This window comes from Neophocaena asiaeorientalis, unplaced genomic scaffold (genome assembly GCF_003031525.2).
Source record: "Neophocaena asiaeorientalis asiaeorientalis breed wild unplaced genomic scaffold, Neophocaena_asiaeorientalis_V1.1 scaffold233, whole genome shotgun sequence".
NCBI classification, from domain to species: domain Eukaryota; kingdom Metazoa; phylum Chordata; class Mammalia; order Artiodactyla; family Phocoenidae; genus Neophocaena; species Neophocaena asiaeorientalis.
This window is the reverse complement of record NW_020171811.1, coordinates 80109-103681: the sequence shown is the minus strand read 5'-3', so window position 1 is coordinate 103681 and position 23573 is coordinate 80109. Positions and strand designations below refer to the sequence as shown.

The window sequence follows — 23573 nt, the reverse complement described above, 5'->3', positions numbered from 1 at the left end:
ACAGATGGCCAACAGGCACATGAAAAGATGCTCAATATTGTTAATAATTAGAGAAGTGCAAGTCAAAACTACAGTGAGGGATTACCTCATACCAGTCAGAATGGCCATCATCAAAAAGTCTACAAATAATAAATGCTGGAGAGGGTATGGAGAAAAGGGAACCCTCCTTCACTGTGGTGAGAATGTAAATTGGTGCAGACACTATGGAGAACAGTATGGAGGTTCCTTAAAAAACTAAAAATAGAGTTACCATATGATCCTGCAATCCCACTTCTGGGCATATATCCAGAAAAGACAAAAACTCTAATTAAAAAAGATATATGCACCCCAATGTTAATAGTGGCACTATTTACAACAGCCAAGACATGGAAGGAACCTAAGTGTTCCTTCTTACAATGGAATATTACTCAGCCATAAAAAAGAATGAAATAATGTGGACCTAGAGGTTATCATACTAAGAGAAGTCAGTTAGACAGAAAAAGACAAATATTACATGATATCACTTATATCTGGAATGTAACAAATGGTACAAATGAAATATTTACAAAACAGAAACAGACTCACAGACATAGAAAACACACTTATGGTTACCAAAAGAGGAGGAGGGAGGGATAAATTAGGAGTATGCGATTAACAGATATACACTACCATATCTAAAATAAACAACAAGGATTGACTGTATCACACAGGGAATTATATTCTATCATATCTTGTAATAATCTATAATGGGAAAGAATGGAAAAAAAGCAGTACATACACACACATACACGTATAACCGAATCACTGCTATGCACCTGAAACTAACACAATATTGTAAATCAACTATACTTCAATAAAAGAAAAAAAAAAATCATGGCTTCAGGAGCTCTAAGGTCACAAAATGCTGTTCTAGGAGACTTTTAGGCTAACATGTAGCCCCCCACGTGCCACTGGCATTAGAGAAATGCTCATTATGGTACACACTGTCCAATGATGGTAAAAAAGTCTTATTTTTACTACCTTATCAACACAGCTATTTAATTCTTCACTTAGAGCTTCCTTTTCTTTCAGCAGTTTCTCATTGTGGCTTAGAATACTAGAAATTTTTTGTTGGAAGTCAGAGAGATTGGGACATCTGTGCAGCTGTAAGAGATAAACAAGCCCACCCATCACGTCTCATGGTTGTATTTAAAAAGATGTATTTATAAACAGGACATTTTCATGGCTGCTGCTGTTTCCCTATCTGTAGATATTTCCCAGGACATATAAACTCTAGGGAACTATAATTAACTTTAACAAAATGTTCCCTGCTGGCTTCTCTCTATTCTTAACTGACTTCCGAAATGTCTGCTTAGACAAAAATCAACCAGACATTAAGTAATGGTCCTAGCTTTCTGTTTTACCTTCAGGATAAAATAAATAACATACTGCCATTCTGTCATGAATTCAACTTGTGTACATATAGCACAAAACATTTTCCCCATGTTTTTTAACTAGAAAAAAATCGTTTTCAATCAAGACTATGGAATTGGCATCAACCAAGTACAATGTATCAACCAACAAAAGGGGAAGTTTTTTTTTTTTTTTTTTAAATATTTATTTATTTATTTCGGGTCTTAGCTGCGGCATGTAGGATCTAGTTCCCTGACCAGGGATCGAACCCGGGCCCCCTGCATTGGGAGCACGAAGTCTTTCATCGCTGGACCACCAGGGAAGTCCCAAGGGCAAGTTTAAAGATAAATCAAGCAGTGTTTTTCAGCACGTTCTGTATACCCTTCCCTTTGGAAGATGCCTAAATTGACTTGCTAAGAAAAAGGTTGCTGGGGGCTTCCCTGGTGGCGCAGTGGTTGAGAGTCCACCTGCCGGTGCAGGGGACACGGGTTCGTGCCCTGGTCCGGGAAGATCCCACATGCCGCGGAGTGGCTGGGCCCGTGAGCCATGGCCGCTGGGCCTGCGCATCTGGAACCTGTGCTCCGCAACGGGAGAGGCCACAACAGTGAGAGGCCCGCGTACCGCAAAAAACAAACAAACAAACAAAAACAAAACAAAACAAAAAAGGTTGCTGGTACGGACACACTGGCTTCTTCCTCTGCACTACTATGGCATCAAGACAAACGGAAAACTTTTTGTTCCTTTTCATCATCAGCCTTAGCACTACTGACATTTTGGGGCAGGTAATTCCTTGCTGTGGGAGACTGTCCTGTGCACTGTAGGATGGTTAGCAGCATCTCTGGTGTTACCTATTAGATTCCAGTAGCACAGCCTGCCTCCCCATACACTGGGTGTGAAACCCCAAAATGTCCCCAGACATTGCTAAATGTCTTGGGGTGGGGGAGCAATTTCCACCTCCCCACAACCACTGCTTTAAGGAGACTGATTGTTTCTTACACTTTTTAACCCTTCCCATAGTTCATGTGTTTTCAATTTCCCTCTACTTCACTTGGCTTTCAATTTTCAATTATTTATTGTCATTATGATTTTACGGCCATCTTTCAACTTTTTACCTGAAGTTCTTTTACATTTAGCTTTAGGAATAGTATGACAAAATGGACTTTAAGGATTGAATGTTGTCTTCAACTGGCAACAAATCCAGCATAATTTACAAATCTAAACAAGTCAGAAGGATGAAGGAAAGTGTAAAGAACCTGGGCATTGGTTAACAAAGGCCTTTTTTCCTTTGCTCACTACCCCATCCCCAGACCCTCACAAAGCCTGGTACCATTTTGGGTGTCTACAGACTGGTATGTGACCACTGCTGATGCTATTCGTGTTTCTTTTCAATGCAACAGATAATACAAATAAAAATGTTTTGTGAACAAGAAATTATTATGTCATACAGAGCAGCACAGGCTTTCTAGGTCCAAGCTGTGTGGAAGCAACAATGGGCTGACACCATCTTAACCCTTGTGATCCAAGAGTCCAGGTGCCTTGAACAACTGCCCACCAAAAGCAAAAGGGCTCACTGTTTTTCCATCTCACTATTTATATCAATGCTTCAAAAAATATGCAATAAAAATGTGCCAAATGATGTCCTCATCATACTATTTTACTCCCAACTCGGCTCCTTTTCTTCTGATCCCTAGCTTGGCAAAATCACAAAGCATACATTTCCCATGCTATGGATTTGGAATCCACCATTATCATCTGAAAGGTTGAACAACAGACAGAAAATGATAAAGGAGAAAAGTATGCCCAAGTTAATTAAGATGAATTTAGTAATAACAGCTCTGGAATACTTATATACCACAGAAGAGCCTTTTAACTTCTGGAATGTTTATATGGACAGACAGCTTCTGCTATGGCAGAACAGATAAACTTTGCATAGCAGCATCTGACTTGAAAAGGTTCTTATAAAGCACCTACTGGGTACCAGTACTGTATTAGGCACTGTAAGAGATACAAATTCCCTGAGAGTCTTATAATCCTATTAGGAAATCAAGACTTACAGGTGTCAATTAGGAATCAACATGAACATAACACACTCAGTGGTACAGAGAAGGACACCTTTATGCTCATAGGCTGAATAGGTATGAGAGAATTTTATAATCTAAGGATATCATAATATTAAAGTAATCCTCTGGTGAAGCAAATAAATAAAATGGAAAAACTAAATTCTCCTAGTGTAAATCAGGATTGCTTAAACTGAGGGATTCCTGTGCTCATTGAAAAATTCAGAATAAAATTGGACAACGTTCAGAATATATTAAGGTGAACCCTCTTTTATACTTAAAATTAGGTCTTTGTTTGAAACTTTGAAATGTGCTTCTTAAAGCCAAATTCGTAGGTGAGACTGCATCCCTGATAATGTTCTAGAATCTACTCTTCTGCCCAAGATAGATGCCTCAAACTCACTATGAGAAAAAGGGATGATGAGGGACCAGCTTCACCTGTGTGGATTCCAAATCTGGGTGAATAGTTATTAAAGTTATGAGTAAGAAAGTCACCATCTTTTTAGACAAATTTATATTTAACACCTGGCCAGGAGAAGGTAGAGCAACAAATTTCCTTTTTTTTTTTTTCTGCTGTACGCGGGCCTCTCACTGTTGTGGTCTCTCCCGTTGTGGAGCACAGGCTCCGGACGCGCAGGCTCAGCGGCCATGGCTCACGGGCCCAGCCGCTCTGCGGCATTTGGGATCTTCCCGGACCGGGGCGTGAACCCGTGTCCCCTGCATCGGCAGGCGGACTCTCAACCACTGCGCCACCAGGGAAGCCCAAATTTCTTAAACTGAAGTGGTTATGGTTCATTTATAGTAATAGAATGTCAGTCTACAACATGTAAGTTACATAACTAGAACATTTAGAGAATTAGCAATAGGAGCCCTTATAAATAGACTTGTACTGCAAGCCCTCAACTTTACTAAGTAATAAGCTAGTTAACAGGACTCAGTAAAAAGGACATTTGGTGGCTAGAAAAGTCAGACCATCAGGTGCATATTATTCTATGAGCGCCCCCATACCTCCTGTCCCCACCTAAGCAACACACGATCTTACTTGTTTCACTTTCTCCAGTTCATCTTTGAGAAGGAGGTTTTCCTGTTCCACAATATGAATTTGTAGTTTAACTTCAGAAAGTTCTGCCTCCAGAGAAGACACTAAACTGGAAGACTAAGAAAAAATTTAAAAAGTCATATAATATACATATTCATTTAGCCTGGGGAAACTTAGTAAGTTCACAAAAGGCAGCATTAAGGAAACACTAGTACAAATTCAGTGACACACTGTTTAATATCATTTGTCCTTATACTCAATGGAACAAACCAAAACTATCTTTTAACAGACTTTCCACTAAAATGGCATGAACATGACTTCTAAGTTCGTTTTTGAAGATTTCCTCACTGTAAAGTTACTATCTTTCTCTGGGGGGAGATGCTTTGAGACCATGCAAATAGTGTTTTTTCTTAAGCTTTTGCTTATTGATTTTAGTGTCTATCAGTGGATTTTATCTACAACAATTACTACTCTGGTGTTTGCCTAATGAAGACTTTCTATTTCCTTCTTCATACATTTATTAATTGGAATTCTCTTGTAAGGAAGAGCTGTTATTTCTCCCCCCGTTATTTATGTATTCAATTTTTTTATAACAGTATGGACCTATAGATATTTATTTTATTTTGCATTTTATTATTATTTTGTGCTATGCTTTATTTTGTTGATCAAATTATTCCAGCTTTGGCCATTAGGAGCTTCTTCAGGTTGTGCCCTGTCCTTTTGACATGCCCCATCTTTTGGGGGGCACCTTTTTCTTTCTGACACCATGAGATGTTCCAGGCTCATCTTGAATTGACCCTGCCCCAGCCTTGGGAGCAACCATTTTTCCAAGTAGCCCGGGCTCCTCTTATACGAGAATAGTGTTTAGAAACCAAGATCTGGGTACTCGATCCATATACACACATCTACATCTCTGTATCTATCTATCTGTCTATATATTAAGAAATACGAGTTTATACTAATACCTCAAATTCCAATCCCATATCAGAGGGTTCATTTAAGCCTTCTCAGTTTCCCCACTTGCAACTTCCTTTTCCAAAAATGAGATACGCAGTTCTTATTTTCTACGTTTACTTATCTGTTCAATTCTAGTATACACAGAGTAGTTCCAGAATTACTAACATACACCCCCATGAGAAACACATTTACTCACTAGGTTATTATTGCCTTTATGTACACTTCTTTTTGTCTTAACCCTACTGTATACAGTCAAGATACTAATTTCTAAATGACTTATTTTCTTCCACACTGTAGCTATGTTATCCATTTACAATACAGTTAGGTTCATTTGTTAGTGTTTGTGTTCCATTGTGGTACCCCCCCCATCTTTGTTTTCTGGATTGGTTTTAATTGTGTGTTTATTTGAGGGGGTATGCAAAGAGTATGTAAAACATTACTATAGTTCTAAGCATCAGAGCTATGTGAAAATGTTCTCAGAAGTGTCACTCCCTTCCTCATTCCTTCTATCACATTCCCATTCCTCTCTTCCATCCCTTTCCCACTCGCCCTCTATAGGTAACCATCTCTTTAGTTATCTGGTTTATCATTCCCGTATTTCTTTTACATAAATTTCTGTATTTCTTTTACACAAATACATGTGTATTGCCTAATATCCCCTTCTTTCTTACATGGACGGAGACATACTATCTTAGATACTCTATTGAGCTCTTCTTTTCTCACCTAACAGTATGTCCTGGAAATCATTTCACACGAAGAGATCTTTCTCATTTATCCATTCTTTCTTTTTCTTTTTTTATAGCTGTATAATACTACTCCATGTGTGGCTATACCCATCACATTTATCCAACAACTCTCCGATGTATGGGCATCTAGGTTGTTTCCAATATTTTGCAGTTACAAACAATGCTGCAATGAGTAACCAACGCTTTGCGGTGAATTTTCATATTTTTAGAGGAATATCTTTAGGGTAAATTCCTAGAAGTCAGATTGCTAGGACAAAAGGTAAGTACATATGTAATTTTGTTAGATTTGCCAAATTTCCTTCCATAAATACAATATCAGTTTATATTCCACCAGCAATGTATGAAAGTGCCTGTTTTCCCAAACCCTTGACAATAGAATATGTTGTTATATTTTTAAATTGTTGCCAATCACATAGGTGAGAAATGAGATATCAGCGTTATCTGCATTTCTAATTCTGAGTAATTCTGAACATTTTTTTCAAGGTTTGAGGGCCATTTTAATCTTTTTTGTGTGTGTGAATTTTTGTTCATGCATTTTTTCCTATTTGGCTATCAGATTTTGCTCCTAAGCCCTCTGACTTTTAAGAGTTCTTTACATAGTAGGGATATTAGCTCCACTCTTGGTGGTATATGATGCGAATATTTTCTCCCAGTTTGTGAGCTGTCTTTTGACTTTGTTTATGGTATTTTCTTGGTCATGCAAAAATTTTTAAAATTTAATCAGGTCATTTTTTTGCCTCTAGTTTATGAGTCATAGGTACATAGCCTTTCTCTACACCAAGCCTAAAGATGAATTTGCCCAGTTTCTACTAGTACTTGTATGTTTTACCTTTTATATTTAGACTCCTAATCCAATTGGAATTTACCCTTATGTATGGTATAAGATATGGATCTAATTTTATTTTCAGTTGTCTACCCAGTTATCTAGGCACCACTTACTAAAAACTCCATCTTTACCCCAGTGATTTGAGAAGCTACCTTTGTTATATACTAAGTTTCCATATGTATTTGGGTCTAATTCTAGACTTTCTCTTCCACTTATCTGTCTATTCATGTGTGAACACCACACTGTTTTAATAATTGGGACTTTATGTATAAGAAATTAAATACAAGCATTTCTTTTATTTACTGGGATTTCCTCCAGAAAGGCTGTAGAGTGGCTGTAGACCATACCTGGACTTTACAGTGTTCCAGTTCTTCTTTTAGATTAGACTTCTCTTGTTCCCATTCCTCACATGTACTGTGTCCTGGCTCTTTATCCTTCTGACTTAGCATTTCTGCCAGACGTTGATTAACTTCTTGCAGTTCTTTCTGATTTTGAGAATTCTTTTGGCTAAGCTCCATATTTTCCAAATCCAACTGTTGGTTTTTGGTTTTTAATTCTGAAATCTAATTAAAATTGAAAAAAGTCTTAAAAACTAGTTATCCTACTTCTGCTAAAAATATATTTAGAGACTGTTTTACCTTCTCTATGTAAAGTTATACACACACACATTTAATAACAGAAAAAATACATACTCATTATTACAAAGTCAATCAGTTCAGAAGTGTATGAAGAAGTGACAGACACTCTGTCCAACCCCATTCCACAGGGGTAGCCACTGTTCACAGCTGGGTACGTATCCCTACAGATTGTTTTCTATGCATACACAGACCTATATACGTGTAGTTTTTTCCTTCTTTAGAACAAAAATTTGCATTATTTCAGATGTTCGGATAGTCTGCTTTTTCCACTTATAATATCTTACAGACTCTTATCTTTCCAAATCGGTGCATTCAGAAACCACCACATGCTATATTTTTAGTGGCTATAGGGCAGCGGTCGCCAACCTTTTTGGCACCAGGGACCAGTTTCATGGCAGACAATTTTTGGGGGGCGGCAGATGAAGCTTCACTCTCGACCAACCGCCGCTCACCTCCTGCTGTGCGCCCGGTTCCTAACAGGCTGTGGACCGGTAGTGGTCTACGGCCCAGGGGTTGGGGACCCCTGCTATAGGGTATTCCATGTATCAAGACATTCCATACTGTATTTATCCATTCCCACACTGATAGACATATAGGTTTATTATCATTTTTTCTTTTAATTGTGAAGAAACAAAACAATCTTTTGGAAAATTCATTTAAACATGGTAGCATTTTGTATTTAGGATCTTATTTTTGGAAGTAGGGCTGCTGGGTTAGAAGGCGTGCATATACATTACTGTTTTGATCGATATCCCCACAATGTCTTCCTCACAGACTACCAACTTACAGTCCTATCAACAATGTATGAGTATATTTGTTTCCTCAGTCCCTTTTTAATACTAGACCAGATCAATCTTTAATTCTTGCTAATCTGACAGGTGAAAAAAAGAAACTCATTTAATTTGCCCTTCCCTAATTACTAAGGAGGCTAACCATCCTTTTATATGTTCTCTTCTTTTTTTCTGACTTGACCAATCATATAAATTATTCACTTTTCTACTCCATTTTGCAATTTGTTTGTAACAGTACAGAATATATTTTAGACGTTAACACCTTGTCTATTTCAAGTGCTGAAAATAGTCTTTTCCCAGGATGTCCTTGTCTTTTGACTGTTTCAGATAGATTCTCAAATGGCTTTTCCCCACACAATTGCATATTGTCGAGAGTATACAAATTGGGCACTGAACGGCACAAGCTATCTAAATAAATCATAATTCTGTGAAAATATACACGGATTAACTAGTATTCTATATCTGTAAAATGCTGTTCTTAACTTTCTGCTTTTAATTGTGGTGAGGAAAGAGGAAGGAGCTAAAATGAATCAAAACCACATGTGGGGACCTCCCTGGTGGTCCAGCGGATAAGACTGTGCACTCCTAATGCAGGGGGCCCTGGTTCGATCCCTGGTCGGGGAACTAGATGCATGCATGCTGCAACTAAGGAGTCTGCATGCTGCAACAAAGATCCCGTGTGCTGCAACTAAGACCTGGTGCAGCCAAAATAAATAAATATTAAAAAAAAAAAGCCATCTGCTACAAAGAGCACAACTGAATCTAATTAAAAACAAAACAAAACAAAACCAACATAGAGCTAGTATTTCACAGGTTCGGTTTTAGAGGTTATCACCTCCCCACTCCCACTGATTATAAAGCTAGTATTCAGCACCAGAGTCTAGAAATAATATATATATTATTATATTCACAAAAAACAGAAACCTAGTTTAGAATTAGCATGAGGTGAGTTTCCATTTTGAAACTCAGGATTTACAACCTTACCATTGTTAGCTACGTTTCCAGTAGCATGTGCTGTAAATTTCAAATTTAAAACAAGAAAATTTTAGAATCAGGAAACATTGGGAAATATTCTCTCCTTACCTGTTTCTTTAAATTTTCAACCATCTTCTGAACTGCAGCTTTTTCCTGTTTTACGGTTTCTATTTTTTGCCTAAAGGGACAATGAAAATATAACTTAAGAGTTAGGCTTTAACAGTTGAAGTAAAATAGCTTTAGTCCTCACAAAAATGCCTTAAGAACATTTAAATATATGTCTTACCACATTTCTTCCTGAGATCCATTTAATTTCCCTAATTTCAGGTTAGAAATGCTGTCTTCTTCATTTAAAGTAGTAATTTCATTTCTCAAAATAGAATTCTCCTCTTGAAGCTTCTCAGATTCATATCTGAAGTACAGAGATTTTTAAAAAATAGTTATAACAAGGCAGTCATCTGGCATCTTTGGAAAATACTTTATAGTAACTTCCAATTAAACACGTATTCCATGCCAGTTAAAAAGAAAAGCCTAAATTAGTAGTCTCTTGGTGCTTGGAAATCAAGCTACGACATATTGACTCATTTCTTTTGGGAAGTAAGAATTTCACTAAAAGACATTAGGGAAGTGTGACTGAAACACCTGAGCATGGAGACAGAAAGGAGACTCAATGCCCATCCTGGTTGCTGACTTTCTCAGTGGCAAGCATATGCTTTGAGCAAATTATTTATTTCAGTCTGAAGTCCTGCCTGCTCCTAAAAGACAAAAGCCATATTACTAAGCTGTATGAGCTTCAGTTTTAAACCCCAGGGTACCTAGAGAAAGAAGATTCACTACATAAATGAAAGGGCCATGTCAAAATATGTACACTAATGTTTACTTTGTGGTTTCTTTCATCTCATTACGATTTTTAGAACTAAATATGGTCTGAAGTAAAACGAGGAAAAACTACGCCGAGAATTATTTTGTTTTTTCATATCTTTAAGATATTTCAGACATGATGTAGTATTTTACAAGTTTTTTTTGGAACCAAATTTGTTAGAAGGCTATTGCAATCATATTTTATAAAGTTGAGTGAGCAGTGGTTCAAATTAGTATCATTTTCGTCTTTGTTCTTCAAGCACGTTTATTAGAATCTGATAGTTCCTCAAAAAATTATATGTTCTAAGATAAATTTCCAATGTTTACAGAATGTCAGCCTGCACTTCAAGTGATATAAGTGAAAAACTATAAGCCATGAGACACAACACTTTTTCTATATTAGTGTAAGAAGAGACTCCTTATCTACCAAGTGAGTTAATGATACACGAAAGGCATTCATTCTCATATAACTTGTTTCATCAAAATGAAGAAAATAACCAACATTTAGCCAAAAAAACCCACCAAAACTATCCATCCAAATGAAGTGCTACAAAAGAGTTAAAGACTTGACATACATTGATGATACACATGGTTAAACAACTAACACTCTCCATCATGAACTTTCACACCCTAAATGAACGACATTTATTTCCTATAGAGGAAGCAGTGCCTCCTAGGCAGGGTTATTCTACTTGTTAATACGACACAGAAGCAGAAGGAAGTCTAAAGTACTGCTCTCTTCTTGAAGACTAACAGGTTAGTTTCTCTAGGCACAGCAAGCAGCCAAGTTAGATTTGGTGAGGTGCTCTGTGGGATTCCGTGAAGTGTAGAAGGTACATACATTACCTCAGAAGCTCAACTTTTTGCTGCATCTCACTGCACGTGATTTGCAAGTCATGCATCATTGCCTTCAGCTCTTCCTCCTTTTCTCCTTGAGAAGGTACATCTTTTTGCTTAACTAAAGCAGTGACTCTTTCCCTCAACTTTCTAGTCAGCTCCTGCAGCTTCTTTTTCTCCCGTTCTAACTCTGTGATTGTGGCCTGGCGCTGAAAATGTTTGTCCTGAAGGCTGAGGAGAGCGGTGTTTTCCTCCAGTATTACTTGGTTCTGTACTCCAGGCTTTTCTTGATGTGTCTGGAGTGTTCCATGTAGCCAGGCAATTTCATGTGCTTTTACTTTTTCTAAGAGCTCTGTATTCTCCTGCTCTAGGTACTGGTTTTCTTGACAATGTTCTTCTATAATATGGTGTACATTCATCATCTTTGGTACACACTCTTCCGGTGTCTGATTTAGTTCAAGGATCTTTTCATCAGGTCCGACTTCCAGGTTATCTAAATGGGCTTCCCATAAGGAGAAGCAGTCATACTGCAGCACTGCTCTTTCTTGCAGCTTCTCCATCTTGTCTTGAAGTCTCAAAACCAGAACATGCAGTTCCGCATTTTCTCTTTTGACCTCGTCATAACTCTTTTCCAGGCTAAGGAATGTTTCAGTCACTTCTTCAACTTTCTTTAGCTCATCCTGTAATCGGAACATTTCTGAAGTGAGTTCTTTGTTATTTTCTAGTGCTTCATCGTACCGCGTCTCCATCACTCTCAGCTCTTCCTGAAGACACTCATTTTCTCTACTAGCATCTTCATATAACAATTTATACTTGGCGGAAGCCTCAGGGATTCTTTCAAGCGTCTTTAATTTCTTTTTTAGCACAGAAACATCAAAAAGTAAGTCCTGTTTCTTTTCCGAAGCTCGATCACAGTCTGCACGTAAGATCATTAGTTGTTCCTGAAGCTGGCCAATCTGATTCTTTAGGTCCCAGGTTTCAGTCCTGGTCTCCTCACTATTTTCAAGCTCAGAAAAACTCTCTATTGATGCTTCAGACTCCTCTCTTCTGACCTCCTGTCTCTGACCAGAGCTTGTCCCCGTACTTTCCAGATCCCGGACCTCATCGCCTTGCAGGTCATTTAGGACGTGCTGCATGGTTCCACCTTCTGCTTGTTTCATTCGGTTTGGCAGTGAAAATGGCTCTGTTTGTTCCACGGAATTTCCAAAAAACCCAGTAGTTGGCTCATCTAAACAAGAAGACATTACTGACTCTGGCTCTAATTTTTGCAGCCTCTGTTGCAACCTAGAAATTTCAGTTGCCATTTTCACATTTTCCTTCACTGCTCGTTCATGAGCTCTTTGCAGGCTTAAGAGGACATCTCCGTTCTCTTCCAACAGCTGCTCTCCTTGCTGGAGCAGGGACATGGCTCCACTTCCTTCCACTTCCTCCCTTCCGATTGCCAGGCAGCCATTCTGAAGCCTGGAGGGAGGAGATCCCACCTGCTCCATTTCCTTAATTTTATTCTGAAGCCTGGAGATTTCTGTGCTCATCTCAGCCCTCTCTCGATCTGCTTTCTCACAGGTCGCTTTGTAGACACTCTCCATGGCCAGAAGCTTGGACATCATTTCCTGCCTCTCCTGGTCACGTTCCCTTTCGAGCCTTTCAAGCCTCCGGCTGGCCAGCTGCTCCGAGGCGCCTGCTTGGCACAGGACCTGCTCACGGTCCTTCAGTTCTCTCTCGTGACTGCTCTTCAGCTCAAGTATCTGGCTGGACAGCAGACTTTGCTGACTTTCAGACACAGTTCTTAGATCTTCCAGGTCTTTGAGTAGCTGCTGTCTCTCAACAACCATGCTATTCAAATGTTCTTTGTATGTTTTCTCCAGCATCTCTCTCTCCTGGGTCAGGACCAGAGAAGTGGCTTTCTCTCTCTGGAGAGTCTCTTTAAGCTGCTCCTGGGCTTCTGCACACTCCTGGGTGAGCTCATCTTTCTCAAACTCCCACTGGGATCTCTCCTCGCGCTGTTGTTCCAGGACCTCCTTCAGCTCTCGGCGGTAGTGCCCCTCCAGACTTCGCAGAGCATTTTCATATCTCTCAGCGACTTTCTGACAGTCAGCCTGAAACTGGGCTTCTATCTGAGAGGTTCTTCTATTACACTCAGTTTCCATTTTTTCCCTAAATGTGGTCAACATACAGCATTACTGAAACTGCCATCAACTCCAGAAGCAAACAAAAAACATTTTCCCATGCATAGAAGAAGCAGCCAAGCAAACAATTCAAATATTTTCTAAAAATGGTCTTCACTTATTCCTATGTGATTCAGTTATACTGAGAAGGGATCTCATTTCTGAGAGCCAATGCTGGCAGCCATAATTAATTTAGAAGACTTACTTACCTCTCTCTGCATTTAGAAGGAAAATTTAGAAACCCAGTTCTTTGGTATACTCCCAGATGTATTTGTTTATGGACTTTTAGCCAAAAACGTAAGCTGATATTTCACATTAAATGTTCAAATGCATATTAGCCTAAACCCTAATTTGGGAAATACATAAAATTCTTCCATTTTAATTAAGTAGACATTGGTGGATAAATAGTCATATAAACCACACATATTAACAAATTCATTATGTTTTGCTTTTTATTTAATAAAGTAGCACCGGGTTAAAGTATGAAGCACTGAAGCCCTGAAAAGTACCTGAGATGTCACGTGAGGAAAGTAAGCACAAAATGGTGTTTCATAACTCTGGAAGGAAATGTAACTTTGCCCAGAATCTAGCTTATAAATGGCCTTTCTCAGAAAACAGCAAGACTGAACTAGGAAGAAATCACATTTGTGATAATCTTATCCTCATCTGTAACCTTAAAAAGTACATGCCTGATACTAAAAATACTTTTCTCTTTCTAAAAAAAAGTTTCAATACCCCAAGGTAGGCTTAGATCTAAACAACGGCAAAACAATCTGAAAAACCAAAAAAGAATCTAGTCAGTCAGTGGGCTATTATGTCTTCTGATTTTTCAAAGTCTCCTTAATTGACTGGGATTTCTGGTGCCCCCAAGGAATGGTGCCCCAGGTTCCTCCATTTCCCCCATTTTCTTACCTTCCCTCATGTAGTTCCCTTTGGTGTTTTTCCAAGAGCTCTTTTTGCAATTCCTCTTTCTCAAGAGTATGCTTCTCCACCAGGCTTTTCAGCTGCTCCTGGTGAACTTGTTCTAGTTCCTGAGTCAAGCTTCTCACCTTCTCTTCTGTCCAGGCACCATTTTGAATGAGTTTTTCCCTCTCTTCATTAAAGCTTTCCTCTGCCTGCTGCAGCCTAGCCCTTAGCTCCATCTCATGCTCCAGCCTCAACTCCTCCTGCAGGTGAGCCTTTTCCTCATCCCACTTCATTTCCAGTTGTTTTTTCTCCTCCTCATGTCTGCAGATAGCCGTGTGTTGTACCTCCTTGAGTACCACTGTCTGGCCCTGAAGTTCTGCAATTTCATTTTTAAGGTCACTTATTTGTTCTTCCAAGATGTGCACTTCATTCTCATACTTTTGCTTCACATTCTCCTGCTCCTTTTTACAGGCAACCTTGGTTTCATCTAGCTGCTTTTCATAATGATGCGCCTAAAGCCAGAAAGTAAAACCACCACAATGTTATTCAACTCAAGGCCATGGAAAGGTGATGGGGCAGTAATTACTTTTCTCCTACAAGACATTCCTCAGTTTTCCCATTTTTTGTTTTAAAGTAACAATTCAAAAACACATTAAATAAGATATTTTTAAGTCAGGCATGGTTTGATTACCTTTTTAACTTGGTTGAATTTTATTAGTTTCTGAACAACTCTATTAAAACTGACTAGACCTTCACAGAGATACCATTTGTCTCCACGGACAAACTCAGGGCCTTAACATAGTTAATTAAATTTAAGTATTTAACACCTGTCAGGTACCCTGCAGGCCTCGTGGGGACACAAAGTTGGGTAAGACATAGCCCCTGTCATTAAGGAAAAACCACTCTAGACATGCTCATGACAACTACAAAAAAGTATACTACAAGTCAGAATAAAACATATAAAAGGTATAGGAAAAATAGTTACAATGTAACCTGGGGTTCAAAGGAGGGAAAAATCACATTTGGTTGGGAGAATTCAGGAATGTAAGAGGTAGCATTTGATATAAACTCTCAAGGTTAAGTAGATTTTCAAGAGGTAGAAAGAAATAATAACACAGCACGTAACAGCATGAGCAAAAGAGGACAGTTTGATGAAGAACAGCAAACTACCTAGTTTGGCTGGAAGATAAGGTAATTCAAAGGAATGGTAAAAGAGAAGACTGGAAATATAACCTAAAGCAACACGGTAAAGGGTTTTGAAGGCCAAGATTTACCTAATTTAGGAAGTAATGCTATATCAAAGGGCTTTTTAGTTTTATTAAGATGTCTTTCAATGAGTTGGAAATAATGTAATCGTCTGCAAGTTCCATGCTTGCTAGGACTGAAGGTACTACATTATTAAGAAACTCTCTCCTATGAGGAAAAGGCCTCACCCTTGGCCTGTGAAACCATGCTGAGGTAGTGCGTTCCTGGTAGCCAACAGGACACAAGAGGAAATGTATAGAAAGTGCTGCTCTTTGAGAAAATAGAATTGAGAATGTCCTACATGCAAACGCTTGTGAGAGCTCAAAGAAATCAGAGAACAGGATTGATAAAAAGGTCTTACTTTATCTTCAAGCTCCAGTCTCAGGCAACACAAGTCCCTGTGATGTTGTTCTTTCATCTGTTCGATGACCAGCTCCGCCTCGATGCTCATATTCAATGGATTGCATTCTTCAGAACCAAGCCCTGAAAACACATCGGATCTGTTGACCCTGCAGCAGGTCCTTTCAATAACACAACTGGCATCTAAGGAAGGATATCCAGTTTAATTGAGGAATAATTTTTAGCTTAAATTACTACAGATGAGATCTACTAGGAAACAACAGAAGCCAAGAGAAGTCTCTTGTTCTTAAGTATTAGGGAAAACAAGAAAAAGTGAAGGTGAACAGATTCTTTCATGTACAGGCAATGTACCAAACCTTAATAGAATCCAACAAAATAGGAGGTGGGAGTAGATGTGGAAATCGTTGCTTAAAGGTGACCTCCTCCTAATGAAAATCCTGCAGAGTGTGGTAGTTAGGTCAAACCAACCAGCCTTCTTTCCATCCAATGAATACTGGGTGACAAATTAGCAGAGGGGCAATGTGGCAGGAGAATGAACGGCCAGCATACTTGCTATGCTTTGAGGCGTTAACTTCATGGGTCAAGATATCCACCCCACCCCTCAACATTACAAAAGATTCAGTATTGTAATATTAATTTCCTGTAGTGCAGATAGGGCCTTACCTTAAATTATCAGCTAAAATTTTTTAAAGAATAGGGCATAGGTTAGGAACCTGGATATAGGCAGATTCGATAGAAAATTCTCGACTCATTCATATGAGTTCACCTCTGCAACTGCCCATGATGATGACTGAAAAGGACACTGAAATGTGAAGCATAAGCTGAGGGCTGAGCTAGTACAAAGACAAAATGATTACATCTACTACTACGTAGAAATCTCTTAAGGCAGGGGACACAAAAAAGCTTTTCATGTGGAGATACACAGGCAGATGCAAGAAAGAGCATAAGTCTAGCATCTGGAATTGACAGTCCTGCTTTGGGCTTTCTCTTCATCTATCATGGCACATCCCCAACTGAGAAGTGATACCTGGGGTGTAAACGACCCCAAGATGACACAGCCTCAGGTACCCATGAGGAGAACTCCCAGCCCTTGGTCATCTATGGAAAAGCCCAGAAAAGCTTCTGAGATACATCATATCAGTTGGGCTCCATTCTTATACCACAGTTAAGGCTACAGAGTACAGACTTAGAATCAGAGGAAAGGTGTTCAAGCCTGTCCCTGTCCCCTCCCCAATCCCTTATTTATTCCAGAATAAATAGGTAAGGAGAAGAATAAACAACCCTTGTAAGAACCTGTACTTCTGTTCCAAGGAGCAGTGGGGAAAACTATTTATGATGAAGAATTTATTATAAACCCTTTCTGAAAATGAAATTCAACACACTGGAGGAAAGGGGCAGGATGCCAGGAGGGAGGAAAAGAGCTGATAATGAATGTAGGAGGGTTCCCAAATGACTCTGCCTTCCAACCTTGCTACTCAAAATCCTCCTCAAAGGTACAGGCAACCAAGGTTTATTTATCTTATTTGTTGTTTTGCAGACATTTAGCACAGCCAGCATAAGGAAATCAAATTTTGTGGTTTCTGGCTGGCTCACTCTCCAAAACACTGTCATACCAGTTAGGCACTCTTTTAGAAAGGGAGGATTCAGCAATAACTCAGTGACTGAATTCTAACACTCCCAAGGCCTGGGTTCTCAGACTTGTGGCCAGTTTTTTTTTTTTTTAAAACGAAGCAAATATCCTTGTGGTTTGATTTTTCCATTTCTTTGTTGATGCATTTAAAAATCAGATGGAAATATTCTCATAAAGACTTCAAGGACAAATGAAAAAACAGACCACAAGTGAAACAGCTCAAGAAAATAGCACTGCCAAAGTCTTTTTTTTTTGACGGGGGGCGGGCTGGGGTGCGGCGGGATTGCCAACATTTTGCAATTCTACATTCAACCATGGTTTTAAAAACAGAAGTCAAAGGCAGAGACTCTGAAAAGATGGCGTCTGAATGGCTTACCCTGGTCAGGCTCGACGCAACCACTGTTAGTATCAAGTTCTTCTGATGGTGAGTTTTTCGAGGGAAGTCTGAGCACTCTGCCTTGTGCATGATATTCTTCCAGCTCAGACTGGAGTTCATCTACTTGGTCTTGTAATAGCTGGAGTTTAAAAACCAATACAAGTCTTAGATGTGATGTCAAAAACACAAGCAACAAAAGAAAAAATAAATAAACTGTACATCATCAAAATTAAAAACTTTTGTGCTTCAACGGTTACCAACAAGAAAGTAAAAACACAACCCACAGAATGGGAGAAAAGTTTCTGTAAATTATATATCTGATAAGGGACTTGATTGTAGAATATATAAAGAACTATCACAACTTAATAATAAAAAGACAAATAACACATTTAAATGTTCAGCAAAGGATCCGAAGACACATTTCTCCAAAGAAGATAAGCAAATGAAAAGATACTCTGTTATTAGCCATCAGGGAAATGCAAATCAAACTCACAATGAGATACCACTTAATACCTACTAGGATGGCTAAAATAAAAAAGACATACATGTATCCCCATATCCCCTCCTTCTTGAGCCTCCCTCCGTATCCCACCCCTCTAGGTCGTCACAAAGCATCGAGCTGATCTCCCTGTGCTATGCAACAGCTTCCCACTGGCCATCATTTTACATTTGGTAGTGTATGTATGTGCATGCCGCTCTCTCACTTCGGCCCAGCTTCCCCTCCCCCACGTGTCCTCGAGTCCGTTTTCTACATCTGTGTCTTTTTCCTGCCCTGCCACTAGGTTCATCAGTACCATTTTTTTAGATTCCATGTATGTGCATTAGCATACAATATTTGTTTTTCTTTGTCTGACTTACTTCACTCTGTATGACAGACTCTAGGTCCATCCACCTCACTACAAATAACTCAGTTTTGTTTCTTTTTATGGCTGAGTAATATTCCATTGTATATATGTGCCACATCTTCTTTATCCATTCATCTGTCAATGGACACTTAGGTTGCTTCCATGTCCTGGCTATTGTAAATAGTGCTGCAGTGAACATTGTGGTACATGACTCTTTTTCAATTATGGTTTTCTCAGGGTATATGCCCAGTGGTGGGATCGCATATGTATACATATAGCTGATTCACTTTGTTTGTGGTACGGCAGAAACTAATACAACACTGTAAAGCAATTATACTCCAATAAAGATATTTTTTAAAAAAAGACATATAATAACAACTGTTGGCAAGGATGTGGAGAAATTGCAACTCTCATATTGGTGGGAATGTAAAATGGTGCAAACATCTTGGCAAAAATTTGGCACTTCCTCAAAAGTTTAAACATACAGTGATCATATGACCCACGTCATCTGCCAATGCAGGGGACACGGGTTCGACCCCTGGTCTGGGAAGATCCCACATGCCATGGAGCAACTAAGCCCATGCACAACTACTGAGCCTGCACTCTAGAGCCCATGAGCCACAACTACTGAGCCCATGAGCCACAACTACTGAAGCCTGCGCACCCTAGAGCCCTCACGCTGCAACTACTGAGCCCACGCACTGCAACTACTGAAGCCCACGCGCTCTAGGGCCCGTGTGCCGCGACTGCTGAGCCCGTGTGCTGCAGCCAGTGAAGCCCGTGTGCCTGGAGCCCGTGTGCCACAACAAGAGAAGCCACCACAATGAGAAGCCCGCACACCGCAATAAAGAGTAGCCCCCACTCACCACAACTAGAGAAAGCCCACACAGCAACAAAGCAGCCAAAATAAATAAATAAATAAATAAACAAACCAGTGTGTACATGTCAATCCCAAACTCCCAGTCTATCCCTCCCTCCCACCCTTCCCTGCTGGTAACCATAAGTTTGTTCTCTAAGTCTGTGAGTCTGTTTCTGTTTAAAAAAAACAAAACAAAACCAAACTTGCACACAAGTGTTCACAGCAGCATTGTTCACAATATTCAGGATAACCCAATGTCCATCAACTAATGAATGGTTAAATAAAATGTGGTATAGCTATATAATGGAATATTATTCAGCAATGGAAAGAAATGAAGTACTGATACATGCTACAGTATGGATGAACCTTGAAAACGTATGCCAAATGAAGGAAGCCAGTCACAAAGGATGACATATTGTATAATTCCATTTATAGGAAATGTAAAGAACAGGCAAAACCAAAGAGACAGCAAGTAGATTATTAGTTGTCTAGGGCTGGGGGTCATGGGAGAGATTACAGCTAGGTGGAGAGGTAGTTTCCTTCTGGGTGATGAAAATGTTCTAAAATGTATTATGGTAATGGTTGCACAATTCTGTGAGTATACTAAAAGAGACTGAATTATACACCTTAAATGGGTGAGTTGTATGGTTATGAAAAACCGTTTAAAAAAATAAATAAGTGGACAAATTTGGGGAATTTTTGGAGGTAGAGCTGACAGATTTGACTGATGAAATAACTAGAAGCATAGGAGAACACACCTCTACTTGATTAGAGTCAAGAGCCATAACTTATTTATAAGAGTGGCATAAATGTTTCATTTCTTTTCTCAAAGTGTGCATGTGTATTTCCTGAGAAGGCAGGCTATGAACAACCTCATAAGGAGGTGATTGTTTTCTTCATTTTTGCCCAAGTACAGTGTTCACCTAAAGCAGTTAGAACTCAGTTATGCCTACCTTGTTAAAATAAACAAGTGTCTGTGGCTTAAGGGAAAAAAAAAAAAACCCACATTCCTGAGCTTAGGAGAGTTACTTTTTTAAAAAATCAAAGATTCCTATTATTTATAAGGATGTTTTTGTGTCCTCTGGTAGGAATTTGTAATGACTTACTACTTAAAGACTTGAGTGGTTTCTGCTCCATTTGCATTTTGTAAATAAAATAAGGACTGTATTCAGGAAAAAAAACCACAGAACAAAAGCAAATTATATCAGCCTGTGTTGATCGCTCAGGAAAGACTAGTTTTGGAATAAGCACATCAACATGACCATGTTTTCCTTCTCTTAGAATAAAACTTTATTTTCCTCCAATTACTGGCAATTTCCGACCCAGATAAAGCAGACAAATGCAGTTTGCATGATTCTCTCGTATTTCAGGATACTAAACAATAACATTAACAACCAGCACGTAGGTTAAGTGTTTTCTGTGTCTCAGGCTCTGTTCTAAGCACTTTACATATATTTACTCATTGACTCTCCACAACAACCTTATCTGGTGGGTACTCTTATTTTTGCTATATCATAGGTGAGGAATTGAAACACCCGCAGATTAAGTGATGTGCTCATGGCCACACAGCTAGTAAATGGTGAAGCAGTATTTGAACCCAGGCACTCCTCCGCTAAGTTCTCTTCAGTCACTCACCCTGCACTGCTGCTCATATTCATTTCTCATCTGTGTCAGCCTTTCTTCTTGCAAAAAGAATTCAGCACTGCTGGGATCAAGGTCACCAAACTAGAAAATGAAAAGGGCAAAGTTGTCATTTTTTCCAAATGTCCTTCTTTGACCTATAATGTACCAAAGACCCAAGTTTCTGGTGTTCACCCAGTGTCTGGAGTATGAAAGGAATGTGACATTTAAGCAGAAACACCATCAATTAGATGATGGGGAGAAGATTCTAGAGTGGTGTGTTCAGTCAAAGCAGAGATTGTTTCTCAGTGCCACGCCATGTTTCCCTCGTATAAATTAAATCCCTGCAAAAATGACAGCTTCCTTTAGTCACATAAATAATTCCATAAAAGAAATTTTCTTGGTGGCATAGCTTCTGCTCTTTTGAGTGAACTACACTTTGGGGCTACATATCAGGAAATCAAATTTAAAGACTTACCTTTTCTGCCAAAACATTTTCCAAATTTCGCTTAAGTTTGTTTGTCAGATTCTCATACTCTGCCAACTTCTCTGCATTTTCCAGAAGCTCATTTTCTAGACGACTGTTTTCCTGAAGAAATTTGGGGAAATTAAGTGGGCACAGATTAAGAAATAAACTGTTGTACCATTTTATAGCACGCATACATCAATGCTCTAGATTGAGAAAATGTGTTCATCTTGAAAGTTTCAGTACACTAGAGCAGAAAAAGTAAATATTAAAAAACTGATATCTATCTTATAACCTCAAAGCATGCCTCCTGGAGGCATGCTTTTCTTGATCCTACAGAACCATGCTGCCCAACAGTGGTCACAAGCAGTCACAGGTAACTATGGAGCACCTGAAATGTACACAGCACAAACTGAGATGTGCTGTGAATATAAATATTCACCAGATACTGAAGAGTTAGAACAAAAACACAAAAACTCAGTAATAATTTCTGTAGATGAATTACAAGTCAAAAAGATACTGTTTTGGAGACATTAAATAAAAAATGATTTAAAATGAAATTCACCTGTTTCTTTTTACCTTTTAATGTGCCTGTTTGAAAATTTGAAATTACATATATGGCTTGATTTGTATTTCTAATTCGACAGCATTGCAGTAGAAAATTTAATGACGTGAATAACATTCTCAATAAACTGTCAGATGAAAGACTGGCTGCAGAATACCTTGTTCATCTGACAGCAGAAGAGAACTCAAAAAAACTATAAAAAGTAGGACAGATCTAACAATTTTCATTTAATGATGATATAGATATGTTATATTTAATTTACAATTTTATTTTGGTTTAAAGATGTAAAAACTATACATACAGGTTTTTCATAATTTTTATTTTGAATTATTATAATAAAATAACATATCAACCAAAGTCCACAAAAGGTGGGGTTTTTCTGTATATAAAACACTTGTAAGATTTCCACCCACATTTGTCAAAAAAATAAAACCACATGGATGTGCCATTTGACATATTTTCTATTCCAATGCTAAAGGATAATTGGAAGAACATTATTTTCAAAGTATATTTTGCCAAAAGAATATAGAGCCAATATATCTTAAATACATTCTTGTTCACACCCTCACACAGTAACATGGAGTGAAAAAGAATGTGCTTGAAGTGTTTTTAAAAAATACTACCTTCCCCCAAAATGCCAGTTCTACAACTCTAATCTTCCAAAGTGTGTCTAAATTTAGATGTTAAAACAATCAGGAGCAGGGCTTCCCTGGTGGCGCAGTGGTTGAGAGTCCGCCTGCCCATGCAGAGGACACGGGTTCGTGCCCCAGTCTGGGAAGATCCCACTCGTCCCGCAAAAAAAAAAAAAAAAAAAAAAAAACAACCAATCAGGAGCAATTTCTGTGTATCGGGCCTGTGTTGATGCTCTGGAAACTGACCAATCAGCTTCTGTTGCTGACCACAGGGAACACACAATCGGGACCGTGGCCTGGGAGGCAGATATAGATACAATTATCTATGATGTGATAGAAAATATGCTATCTTCTGGCAAGAAAAAAAAAAAGTGTAATGGGAATGAAAAAGTAGTTTGGCCTGCAGTGTTGGAGAAAGCCGTGAAGGAGCCTAAAAGCTTACTGAGGAACTGAGACAGCTGATGGCAGGTGCAGCAGGGTTGAGGGCATGGCCCTGGGGGTTGCTGGCAGGATCTGAGGTTAGAAAGGCATGAGGACAAGCTCCCTTTCAGGGTCCTTCAGTGCTGCCATGTTGCACTTTTACAGAGGGAACAGCATGATTTTAAGTGTTCTTAAGTAAGGTAACTCCGGTGACAATATGGAGGTTGGATAGATGGAAAAAAGGATGCACACAGGTCAGCTGAGAAATCGTGATGAATTGTGAACCTCTTCAGAGGCTGTGAAAATGGAGAGATGGGATAAATCTGAGAAGCATTTCAGAGCATCAGCGGGACTCAGAAATTGATAATCAAGGATGACCGAGGACT

At 39.0% G+C, this 23573-nt stretch overlaps 1 protein-coding gene and 1 non-coding gene across 17 annotated transcripts in view; one reads left to right on the top strand and one right to left on the bottom strand.

The window, feature by feature from the left end:
- The window catches only part of NIN (ninein), a 104832-nt gene that overhangs the window by 21808 nt on the left and 59451 nt on the right, over positions 1–23573 (bottom strand). For 9 of the 16 annotated variants that reach the window (XR_003006341.1, XM_024769164.1, XM_024768643.1 and 6 more), the window contains exons 12-22: positions 21583–21693; positions 21120–21209; positions 17781–17919; positions 15776–15957; positions 14176–14681; positions 11108–13252; positions 9687–9812; positions 9509–9578; positions 7344–7559; positions 4471–4584; positions 1000–1122 (exon numbers count right to left, since the gene is read on the bottom strand). Coding sequence is in view for 15 of the 16 variants with exons in the window: in XM_024769164.1 (XP_024624932.1) it covers positions 1000–1122; positions 4471–4584; positions 7344–7559; positions 9509–9578; positions 9687–9812; positions 11108–13252; positions 14176–14681; positions 15776–15957; positions 17781–17919; positions 21120–21209; positions 21583–21693 (3822 nt within the window). In the remaining variant the exon portion in view is untranslated. The remainder of the gene's footprint in view (positions 1–999; positions 1123–4470; positions 4585–7343; positions 7560–9508; positions 9579–9686; positions 9813–11107; positions 13253–14175; positions 14682–15775; positions 15958–17780; positions 17920–21119; positions 21210–21582; positions 21694–23573) is intronic. The other 7 variants (XM_024768908.1, XM_024769100.1, XM_024768969.1 and 4 more) reach the window with 4 other exon arrangements.
- TRNAR-CCU (transfer RNA arginine (anticodon CCU)) lies at positions 8977–9049 on the top strand. The gene has a single exon. It is a non-coding gene; the product is annotated as a tRNA-Arg (tRNA).